Source organism: Phascolarctos cinereus, unplaced genomic scaffold (genome assembly GCF_003287225.1).
Source record: "Phascolarctos cinereus isolate Bilbo 61053 unplaced genomic scaffold, phaCin_HiC Scaffold_4;HRSCAF=312, whole genome shotgun sequence".
Classification (NCBI taxonomy): Eukaryota; Metazoa; Chordata; class Mammalia; order Diprotodontia; family Phascolarctidae; genus Phascolarctos; species Phascolarctos cinereus.
In genome coordinates, this window is record NW_027555847.1 from 143041414 (window position 1) to 143054093 (window position 12680).

At 41.9% G+C, this 12680-nt stretch overlaps 1 protein-coding gene across 1 annotated transcript in view; it reads left to right on the forward strand.

Annotated features, from left to right (window-relative positions):
- The first annotated feature begins 5666 nt into the window (after positions 1–5666).
- Positions 5667–12680, forward strand: part of TRIM14 (tripartite motif containing 14) — a 35089-nt gene continuing 28075 nt past the window's right edge. Inside the window, exons 1-2 of the mRNA XM_020995551.2 lie at positions 5667–6074; positions 11712–11807. Coding sequence (XP_020851210.1) covers positions 5718–6074; positions 11712–11807 — 453 coding nt within the window. The 5' untranslated portion in view covers positions 5667–5717. The remainder of the gene's footprint in view (positions 6075–11711; positions 11808–12680) is intronic.

The following is a 12680-nucleotide window of genomic DNA, read 5'->3' on the forward strand; positions in this document are numbered from 1 at the left end:
GTTGGCCCATCTTTCATTTACGGAGACGGTATGGCCTCCTCCTGCTAGGCACTAGTACACCTACTGGTATACTCATGTAAATGCATGTGGATCACTCAACAAAACCTTTAGCCTGCTCGTGGAACCTACCCTTGTGTTTTATATGTAAGCTGCTATGTTCAGTTTCTTTTTAATAAAAACAGATGCTTAGACCTGAAAAACAATTCACACTGGTAACCAAAAGTAGCATCTCTTTTGCCCTACTTTGCCTTCAAGTGAGTTGCCATTTGGGAAAAGTCTGCCAGTTTGGTTCTACCTGCCAAACAGAATGTCAGTCTTGAGCCTCATGGAAATGAAGATTTCAGGACTCGGACTGTAGGCTTGTCATTATCTGTGTGAGGTATTTATGCCCCACATGAGTTGTTTGAATGTATAAATGCTACTTGTGGGTGACATGGATGGATACATCTGGGAGTTGATCCACCTCTTGTGGGAGGAGAGCCAAGGATCCTCCTTGCCTATTGAAGAGAATCCAGTAGCACCACAAGGCTGGGTGCTCCTTTTTCCAGTCTCCGAGAGGGATATCAGGCTAGAATTATATCTATCTGACTCCCCCCTCAAATATCTGTGGTCTAGGAAATACAATGTTTCGTGGTTCAGAAGGAAAGCCACTTTCCTGGTCACTCTTAATGAAGAACGTAATCCTTAGCTTACATTTGCCAATGTAGTTTCTTCCCTCCAAACACTGGTTGCACAAGGAACAAATAGAAAGTGAAACCACTTATTCAAGCAAAACAGCAACCAGAAATTGAAGACTCTCTCAAGATTAGAATAGTAGACCAGAAAAAAGAACAGCAACAACACAAAAGTGAATGAATGAGCTCATCTGAGAGTGAGAAAATGTCTCAGCCCATCCGAGAGACAAGACTCTTCTCTCCCGGGACGTCTATTCTAACAGTCTCTAGGCAAGCAAGTTTGAAAGCAGCAATATTTTGAGGAGCCAACTTTCACTACGTATCTGTAGCTTCTCTCTCCTTTTATCTCTCCCAAAGAGTTTCTGGAACCACATGTGTCTCTCCCTGAAGAATCTCTGGCTCCAACTCAGTAAATCCCTTACACAGTATGCAGTGAGGTAGTCAGCCTCCTTTCCACTATTTAAGATCCTTGTCCCTCTCACAAACAACATGCAAAAATACTTCAGGCTTGGTTGGAAACCTAGTTACATTTGCAAAAGAAATGTTCCAGGGAAACGATTTGGTAGAAGATTTTCTTGGAGAAGGATTTTGTGAAGTAGACTGGGCAATTTTCCCTGTGATTCACCCTCAAGCGGAAGAATGTGGCTCAAAAATGGTTTCCCCCAGAACCTCCAGTAAGTTTTCATGTTTCACAGAAAGCATTGTCTTAATATGTTTCTTACCCAAAGTATCCTCCTTAACAGGCAGAACCATAGCTTGGAGTTATTGAGAGCAAATGCAGTTGGGAGGAGGGTGTCCTGGCAGCGGCCATGTCCCAGAGGACTAGGGGAATAGTAGTGCAAAAGACAGTCACACCAGGAGAAAGGTCACCTCTGTGGATGGCCACCTCTGCAGCTATTCATGCAAGTGTTTTAGCCACAGCTACTAAAGACTCAAAAAGAAAGTTCTTCTGGGCAGCTGAGTGGTGCAATGGATGGAGCTTTGGAGTCAGGAGGACCTGAGTTCAAATCTGACCTCAGACACTTGACACTTAATAGCTGTGTGACCCAGGCAAGTCACTTAACCAGATTACCTCATCAAAAAGAAAGTTCTTGTCTCAAAAGTCCTTGCCATTGTCAAATAATTCCACCTCAGAAATTGATACTGTTTTATCAATGAAAATGACATTAAAGAAGAGGTATTAACATCTGCTTTGCTGTTGCATCCTAAGGTTATTGTTGAGTCATTTCAATTGTGTCCAACTCTTCATGGTCCCTTTTGGGGTTTTCTTGGCAAGTATTGTGGAGTGATTTGCTATTTCCTTCTCCAGCCGATTTACCGAGGAAGAAACTGAAGCAAACAGGGTTAAGTGACTTGCCCAGGGTCACACAGCTAGGAAGTGTCTGAGGTCAAATTTGAACTCAGGTCTTTCTGACTCCAGCCCTGGTGCACTATCCACTGTGCAACCTAGCTGCCCCATATCCTAAGGACCATGAGACTTTTCCATCAGACTTACAGATGAAATCTTCCATATGTATTTTCTCCCCCATTAGAATGTGAAATCTTTGAAAGTGGTCACTGTTTTACTTTTTGATTTGTATCTCCAGTTCTTAGCACATGCTTTGCACATAACAAGCACTTAATATATGTTTTATTCATTCATTCATTAACTTCATACATATCACTATGTTAGGCTTTAGAGAAAAGGCAAGGCCTAGGAGGAGGGCACAGCAGATCCACAGGACTACCAAGTGAAAGGGAAAGAGGGAAACAGTTGAAGTAGAAAAGAAACATACTACTCCCCACCCAATCCCTTCCCCAAAAGCATGTCCCTATCATGTCAGGTCTCTCAGGCAAAACTGCCCAGGGAAAATCACATCTGTTCAGTTCTGGGTACCACATGTTTAAAAAAGGTATTAACAAACTAGAGTGTATCTAAAGGTGAGTGACCAAGATCATGATGTAACTATGCCACATGTTATCCACTAGGCAGCCTGGCATAGGGGATAGAGAGCTGGCCTTAGTGTTAAGAAAACCTGGCTGAATTCAAGTCCTGTCTCTGACTCACACTGGCTCAATGACCCTAGGAAAATAATTTAACCTCTCAGTTTTTTGGAGGCAGGGCATAGGGAATAGGGACTGCCTTTGGAATCAGGAAGACCAGAATTCAAGTACCAATTTTGATGCATACTAGCTGTGTGACAATGGGTAAATCATTTAATCTCTCAGTGTCCCCAGGCAACTGTAATACTATAAGTTACAAATGAATTGTTGACCTGTATTAATGGAGGGAGTTTCCCAACCAAGAGTTCCTTATATCAATGTAATCACAGGTCCAGTACACACACACACACACACACACACACACACACACCCCTACTAACGCCCTACTTTAATATCTCAGTATGAAGTGAAATTGACCCTGTTCTCAAAGTCTGTGCTGGTAGGCACAAGCTTTTGGCAGTCTTACCAAGCTACAAAGGCTTCGAGTGTGACCCCAGAAATGGAGTATCTTTTGAGCAAGAACCTGTCAAGATAAATGTGTAGAGACTTATCAATGGAAAGCTAGCTAGTAAATGATGAATGTGGGTGGGGGACAAAGGGAGACAGCAACTCATAAAACTACTAAAGTGAAGAAAGGTTATGATCTTCATCAGTGAAGGGATTACCAATGCTGATTTTAAAAAAATATGGCCTCAGACCAAACACTTGACACTTACTAGCTGTGTGACCCTGGGCAAGTCACTTAACCCCAATTGCCTAAAAAAAGGGCTCTTTTTAAGTATTCCCTTATGGTTATCATTATGATCATTCTAAAAAATAGCCTGTAGGGCAGCTAGGTGACACAGTGGATAGAGCACCAGACCCAGAATCAGGAAGACCTGAGTTCAAATGTGACCTCAGACACTTACTAGCTTTATGACCCAGCGCAAGTCACTTAACCCTGTTTGCCTCAGTTTCCTCATCTATAAAATGAACTGGAGAAGAAAATGGTAAACCACTGCAGTATCTTTGCCAAGACAATCCACAATTGGGTTATAGTCAGTCACCACTGAACAACAACAAAGCTAATCTAGAAAGATCCTCCTCTCTCTTTGGCTGTGTTCCTTCTCCCATTCTCCTGAAGACGTGTGGCCAGGAGGAGTCAACATACTTCTCTCACCTAACTGCCACTTCCTATCCTTCTCTCTATCCCCATCATTCTTCAATATCTCATTGTTTGAGGTTCACTCTGTCTGTATCACCCCATCTAAATCCTTACTGCAGTCATCTATGGGCCTCTCAGTCATTCTCCCTCATTTTTAAAGGAATTCAGTACTTGGCTGACAGTCTTCTTCTGCTGCCTTCATACTGGGGGACTTCAATAAAAAATGCTGATATCCTTTCAAACAGCCAGGCCTCACAGTTCATCATCCATTATCTTAACCTTCTTTTTCGCCTCAGCCAACCACAAGGTCCAAATATGAAGTCCCTTCTCAGCTCCCTCTCTCTGAATCTTTGTCCCCAAGACTTAAGACAGGTACCAATCCCCTCTGTGGCCCTGGTTCCTGCTCCAATGGGAGAAGGGCTCTCTCCTTCTTTACCCTACTTAGCTCTATGGGACTGGGGTGGAAGAGGACAATAGGATGAAAGCTTCTTCTAAACAAGTACAAGTGTCTTTTTCCATCTTCCTATCCTCAGCACTGTCAGAATCCCCATGTCAAGATCACTCCTCTCTTTTTACTATTAGGAGACACCCCATTTTCCAGAACTCAGGCCCAGCAAGAAAGCTGTGCCCTTAGCTTGGTGTAACAACAACCTTTGGCACTCACCCTCTGTATGAACTGAGTCACAGCAAAATCCCAGAATTGTTTTGCACCAGCACCAGGTGGTCCCTGAGCTCAGACAAGCAACTGCAGGACTCACGTTCCAGTCATGAAACCCTTCTATGAATCAAACTTGTCTCATTGTTACTATTATCCTTCATTGTCAGGGCTACACCTCACTTAGGAAACATTGCTATATGTATTGAGATTTGCCCTAAAGCGGGTCTCCTACTAGAGGAGATCCCAGCACATGTGTTTAGTTTCCTTCCTCCAATGGAATAAAGAATATAGATTTGAGGTGTGGCTTCATCCCATCTATTTATCTCAGCTATAATAATGAGTCTACATATACCTACAAATAGAAAGCATAGCTTACTTTTTGTGGTGGCCAAGAATTGGAAATTGAGGGTATGCCTATCAACTGGGGAATAGCTGAACAAGTTGTGATATACGATTGTGACAGAATACTATTGTGCTATAAGAAATTATGAACAGAATGCTCTCAGAAAAACCTGGAAAGACTTACATGAACTGATACAAAGTGAAGTGAGCAGAACTAGGAGAACCTTGTAGTAGAATGATCAACTGTGAATGACGGCTCTTCTCAGCCATACAAAGATCCAAGACAATTTGGAAGGACCTATGATGAAAAATACTAACCACCTCCAGAGAAAGAACTGATGGAGGCTGAATGCAGATGGAAACATACTGATGTTTTGGTTTTTTTACTTTATTTTTCTTGTGGGTTTTTTTGTCTGTGTTTTCTTTCACAAAATGACTAATATGGAAATATGTTTTGCATGACTGCACATGTATTGCGTTTATCAAATTGCTTGCTTTCTCAACGACGGAGAAGGGAGGGCAGGAGAGAATTTGGAACTCAAAATTTTAAAAGAGGAAGGTTAAAAAGTAGTTTTTACATGTAATTGGGAAAATAAAATATTAAAATTCAAAAAATAGAACTATTAGTTCCACTCTAAGAAAGAGAGGGAAGGAAAGAAGGAAGAAAAGGAAATACAAAGGAAGAAAGAAGGAAAAAAAGAAAGAAAGAAAGAAAGAAAGAAAGAAAGAAAGAAAGAAAGAAAGAAAGAAAGAAAGAAAGAAAGAAAGAAAAAGAAAAGAAAAGTTTAAAGGTTAAGCAGCCTTCAAAGTTCTGCGGGTCTGGTTCCTGCCTCTCTCCTCCACCCTCTGGTCTGATATAACAAGGTTTTGCGGATGCAAAAGTTTCGTTTCCTCGTTTTGCTCCTCCCCAGGGCAAATGGCTATGGCTGCTCCTTCAGCAGCAGCTACGGCGGACCCAGTACCCTGGGAAATCTGCGAGGCCCGGGAAGTGATAAATACCGCACAGCCTGAGGCGCAGCGAAAGCCCGGGGGCTGGTGTGGGCGCCCAGAAGATGCAGAGAACGGAGCAGTAGCAGCCGCAGCTGAGAAGGAGGACCAGGGGCGCGAGGGGCCCGAGCCGGCGCCCACTTGGCTGTGTTCAGAGCATTGCAACCGCACGGTCGAGCTGTTCTGCAGCCGCTGCAGACGCTGCGTGTGCGCCCTGTGTCCACTGGTGGGTTCGCACCGAGGCCATCCCGTGCGCTTTGTCCACGAGGAAGTGAGCTTCAAGCAGGTAAGCGGAGATGAGAGGGGCCCCGTAGGGGAAGAAAAGGGCAGACAGTGCCCGAGAGCGGCGAGGTCACAGGTCACTCACTGCGACTTCCCCTTTTCTTCTACTGTAAGTCTGGAAATGGAAGGACCCCCTTCCTTTTACCCCACTGTCCCTGCCCTTTTTGGATAGCTCCAAATGGTCCTCCTGCCAAGAATATTTCTGTTGGGTGAGAAGGATCGAAGGTGGTGGGAAACTAGTCATTCTGTATGATGGGAAAATTCTTCTGGCTTTGTTAAATCAGGGTGGGGCAGTGAAATCAATGCTGGTTTTGAAGTCAGGAAACTAGGGTTTGAATGCACACTCTGATACTTACTAGCTGTGTGACCTTGGTCAAGCTACTTAATCCTCTATGAGTCTCTGTTTCCCCTCATCTGTGAAATGGGGATAATCATACTTACACTACCTGCCTCATTGGGAGGGAGGTGCTTTGTAAACCTTCAAACGCTGCATAAGTGTGAGCTTAATTCATTTCACAGGCACTTAAGTGCCTAGTGCATCAGACACAGTGCTACGAAGATATGAAGACAAAAAAACAAATGAAGGGAACAGTACTTGCCCCCAAAGGGCATACATATCACAGTGGGGGCGAAAGGGGAAGAGAAAGAGAGGGATAAGGAAACACAGAATGTACATAATAAATTAAATCAAAAGAAATTTGGGGAGGAGAGTGCTACAACTGGGGAGATCAGAATGAACCCTACCTGGAATGAGCTGGGAGTTGAAGGGAAAGAAATTTGGATTCCAAAAGGCAGAGATGGGGAGAGAAAGCATTCCAAGAAATAAAGGGCACCGTGTACAAAGAAAAACCTGGAGGCAGAGGTAGAGGCAGTTGGGTACAGGAAGCAACTCTTATTATTTCCCAATCTTTGTGAGGTTGCCACGACATACACCAACAAAACCTGGCTGTGCCAGAGTACACCATCAACTTGTCTAAATAGTATTTAAACTGTAGGGCAGTGAAGAGATTTTTGAGAGATTCTACCTTTTTTTGGAGGAGCAAGGAGGGAGTAGTAACATTTCCCCCCCTTCTCCCACCCCCATCCCCAGCCTTTTGCTTGCTACAAAAATAATTTCCTACATCCAGCCTCACTCAGTAAAATGTTATCCAGCCATCCTCCAAAGCTCTGACCAAGTCTTAAAGCCTCTATGAAGCCCTGGGTAATGACTCAGCCCTCACCTCCCCCAATGATTTCTATTGTATTTCTGACTCTCAACTGTGTCACATAGCCCTTGGTTTATATAGGTAAGATCACCAATTTAGAGCTGGAATGCCCCTTAGAGGTCATCCAGTCCAGCATCTTCATTTTACAGATAAGGAAACCAAGGCTAGGGGAAGGGGAATTATTTGCTCAAAGTCACTCCAAATCCACTGACTTCAAATCCATCCCCTTTCTACTGTTGTATCACAATAACAATCTTTGTGATGGAGGCTTTCTTTTCTAGATAGTCACTAACCACTCCTTTAATAATATATTATTAAGAATACATTATGTTGCCTGTACCTAAGAAGTTCTTAATAAATGCTGAATGATTGATTGATTGTCAGGAATTGAAATCAAACTCACTGGCCTAGAGTTTGCAGACTCTTCCCTTGGGGGAGGAGGAGGGAGAGGAGATCAGGACAGAGGTGTCCCTTTTCCAATTCTATTCTATCTCTCCTCTTCTCCACAGACTTTCAGAGATCACAGACCCCGACTCAGCAATTCAGTTGCCTGGGATATAGTTCTTCTATTACTTTATAATTCAGTTCAATTCAACAAATACTTATTAAGTCCATATTGTGCTAGGCACAGAGTTCAGTTGTTCAGTCATTTTTTAGTCATGTCCAGCTCTTCATGACCTCATTTGGGGTTTTCTGGGCAAAGATACTGGAGTGGTTTGCCATTCCTTCTCCAGATCATTTTACAGATGAAGAAACTGAGGCAAACAGATTAAGTGACTTGCCGAAGATCACACAGCTAAGTAAGTGTCTGAGGCCAAATTTGAACTCAGGAAGATGAGTCTTCCTGATTCCAGGCCCTGCACTCTATCCACTGTGCCACCTAGCTGCCCCAGACACAAGATATGTAGAGATAAAAATGAAACAGAATCTGCCTTCAGTGGGCTTTTATTCTACTGTTTCATGTATAGTAATTTTGCCTTCCTAACTAGATTGTGAGTTGCTTGGGGGTAGGGAGTAAATATTATGCCTTATACTTCTGTGTGATCTCCACAGTTCCCAGTGTACACTCTGAAAATATGGGGTTGAGAGTGGCAGAAAGGTTGACAGAGAGGTTTATGGTGAACACTAGCTGGCTACGGCATATTTCTAACAATGACTTACGTGCAAGAAGTAGATGAAGTGGTATTATTGAGGGAATGAAAGACAGAGAGGGAGTAGCAGTACATAGTGAAAGTGAGGGGAAAACAGCTGACAGCAAGAATGTTGTGGTCTGGCAGAAAGAGTCCTGTGTTTGGAGTAAGAGAACATGAATTCAAACCCTACCTCTATCACATACTTCCGTGTGATGTCAGACAACTTACTTAACCCTTCTGCGCCTCACTTTCCTGGTTTGTAAAATGAGGGAATGAGAATAGATGACCTCTAATGTCCCTTCTAGCTTGAAATCTCTGATCTTATGATATTTGTGAAATCTAAAATAACCTGAAGGAAGTCCTCAAGCACAGAGAGGAACAAGGGGAGAACTTGAACAAGAATCACATCATGGGAAAGCCTGGATGGGGTGCAGTCTGCACCAATGGAAGGAATGCCAACATCAATGAGATCCTTTAGATCCATTGCAGTATTGCAGCTTAATTTGCAATATTGAACCTATCCAGCAAGTGTCTCCCCAGATCCTGCCAAAATTACCTGGTAATTTTTGTTGTTGTTGTAATTATATTCGGTATTGTCTGATTCTTTGTGATCCCATTTGGGGGTGCAAGTACTGGAGTGGTTTGCCATTTCCTTCTCCAGCTCATTTTACAGATGAGGAAACTGAGGGCAAACAGAATCAAGTGTCTTGCCCAAGGTCATACAGCTAGTAAATGTCTGAGGCCAGATTTGAACTCAGGAAGATGAGCCTTCCTGACTCCAGGCTGAACTCTATCCACTGCACTATCTACCACCCTACCTGGTAATTACTTTGTGTATATTTTTATATGCTTATATGTATACATGTTATTTCCCTTTGATAGAATATAAGCTCTCTGAAGGCAGGAGCTGTTTCATTTTTGTCTTTGTATTTCCAGTTCCTAGAACAATACTTGGCATATAATATGTGCTTCATAAATGCTTTTCTTATGGATTGGTTGATGTGATTTTGGAATAACAAAATCACTGAGGTGGAAGAGATCTTCTAAAACATCCCCTAAAAAATGCTTAGCCTGCCTCCTCTTTGAAAACCTCCAGTGATGGGAAATTCACTACCACCAAAGGTAGCCCTTTTTACTCTGGAACACTTTTCATTGTTAGGAATTTTTTACACAGAAGATTGCTCCACATTTCATCCCTGAGAACAAAAGGAGCATTGTCTTTATACAGTTTCAAAGAAAAAAATGTTAAGTTGAAGATTCTAAGTTTTAAATCACTACACAATTTCTCAACTTAAGACCATGGCTTAGGGCTGGATGAAACCTTAGAGATCATCTTGTCGAAATCCCTCAATTTACAGACGAAGAAAACTGAGGCTCAAAACAATTAATTGATTTGCCCAAGATCACAAAGGTTGTAGTGGTCAGGGTGAGATGTAAACCCAGCTCCTCTGACTCCAAATCCGCCACTGTCTACTGAACCTTACTGCCTATACTTCTATAGTCACACACAAAGCACCCACATGTAACAGTTGCAATATTGGTTGTCGTGTGTGTGTAAACTTTATTCCTATGGAGTTAATTGTCTAGCACAGTATTTTAATATACAGTAGGCACTTAATAGTTTTTTTTTAATTATAAAACTTTCATTTTGGCAGAACTCAAAGTAGCATTAAATAGTAGAAAGGCTATTAAATTTAAAATCAGGAGAAACAGATTCAAATTTTACCTCTTATGTTTTCAAGGTTTGTGTCAATGAACTAGTCATGTAATCTATCTGAGCTCAATATATATATCTATAAATTGGAGATGACAATACCTATATGTCCTCCAGTACCTCACAGGGTTGTAATGAACATGTTAAGATCATGTATGCAAAGTACCATGTAAATGTTAGCAAGTATTATGATGCAATGCATATCACAGACCTTAAATATTTGTTGAACTAACAAATGTACAGTTCACAAGTTCACCTTTCACTGCTATATAGAAGGGGAAATCTTCCTTCTGTACCTGTCCAAAATTCTTTGCTTACAAATTGCTCCTTTTCAATTAGCAGTTTATAATAATGATGATCCCAGATATCTCAATTCAACTGAGAAATAGAAACAAAATTTCTGGAGGAGAGGAGTAGGAGGTTGGCTATGGAGTGGTGGCAGTGACTTTTCCCTGTATTATACATGGATAGGTAGTGGCCACTGGTATATGTACCAGCAACTGACACTAACTACTGTTCTGTATGTGTGGCAGTTACTCTTTTACAATGGCTTCTATTATCTTTCTGGGCTATAGGATTTCTCCTAAGTCTTAAGTGGGTCTGTGATTTATAGCAATTATGAAGGTGGTTGGGGATTATCCATCATATTGCTCGCCTTTAGATAAGAACAAAAGGCTTCATAGAGAAGATGAAAGTTTAGGACATTGAAGAAGAAGATTGTATATGATAACCTATCAAGAGTCCTAGCAATAGGAAAGTAGGGGTTTGAATGTGTAAGAAAATATAGAATATCGTGCATAAGAGAACTAGATAAAGTGTCCACTTCATTTTGATTTGGCAGAGAAAAAGGAAAGAAAAGTAATCAGGCAGTGAAGATTGGTCTGGAAGCTGCGGGGAGAGGGGACAGAAGCTACAGGAGAGAGACAGGATGTGGTAAAAACAACGGGCTAAGAGAGGGGTGGGGAACCTGTGGTCTTGAGGCCACTTGTGGCCCTCTAGGTCCTCAAGTGCGACCCTGTGACTGAATCCCCTTTGTTCTATGAAGTTTGGATTCAGCCAAAGGGCTGCACTTGAGAACCTAGAGGGCCACACGTGGCCCTCTAGGCAGCAGGTTCCCCACCCCTAGGCTAAGATATTTTGGCAGCATTACTCAAATTAAGAGAACAGTGGGCAGAGAGAAGGGGACTAAAGGCTAGGAAGGATGAAGATATGGGGAAGGATAATGATAGAAAAGGCCAAAGTCATCTGGAAAGGACACACAACCAGAGTCTTCACTAAAACTTTAGGCAGTTGGGCAGAGCGCTGACTTGGAATCAGAAAGACTTTAAATTCAAAGTCTTCCTCAGACTAGCTGTGTGACCCCAGGAAAGTTATTCAGCCTCTCTAGGCTTCAGTCTGCTCATCTGTACAATGAGAGGGTTAAGCTCAATGGTCTGTGAGATTTCTTCTACCTCGGATCCTATGATGGAATGACAGAGATAGTCATAGATTCTGTCACTCAAGAAGAAGCAGCAAGCTTTGGTAAAAGGGCAGAAGAGTTCTGAAGTTTCAGTAGTACTAATGTGGTTTTTCTCAAACATCTTACACAGAAAAACATCCAAAAGTGTGTGAAGCAGCTAGCCCTGAAGAAGAAACAGGAAGCCAGCAACATCAACAAAGTAAATAAGGCTGCTAATGAGCTTGAGGTAAGAGGAAGCACATTTTTTACTGACTGTTGTACAGATGTTTCAAGGCAGCAACCACAGGACTTATCTTAAAGATAATACTCTTCTAGTCTGGGCACAGAAATATGGTTCCGTTTGGGCGTCAGTTTGTTTAAAACATATCTGATGCTAAATGGTTGCCACCAAGGAGAAAAAAACAATATTGTCAAAAATCCAATGTTGTCAACCCTTCCACCCCTGTTCAAATGTATGTTTGCATAGATTCTTATCCCAAGATGAAGCACTCTTTGAAGCTCACCAGATGGAAGTCAGAAAGCATAAGTAAATAACATATGGAAACTTGTATCTACCGTGGTAGAAACTTGTATTACCATGGTGCAGTGATATTTAATGTTCATAATGATAACCTGGTCTACTTACTACAAGACTCTCATGTGCCTTATGAATTCTCAAATATTTAATTATGTCCTGTATTTTGTATATACTTAGGCTTATATATTTTATTGGATCATCATCAAAAGAGAGGCAGCATGGATAGAGACATAGCCCAGGTCCTACCCTAGACATACTGGTGTGTGATATTGGGTAAATCACTTGAACCTCAATGCACTACATGACTCTTTATGAGAATCTAGCAGAGAAGATGCCAACCTGCATTGGTAGAGGGACTTTTCTTACCCAAGAGTTCCCCATACTACATAAATCACAGATGTAATCCCTATTCATACCCTAATCCTTAGAAAATTTTGCAATCTGTAGTATGTCATGTACTGGTATAAGAAGTATTGGCAGAAGGGAGGCAAGGAATTGGGGAGGACATTCCAAGAAATGAGGCAACATAGTAATTCAATTAGGCAACACAGTAATTCAGTTTAGCTACAGTATATGGTAGTG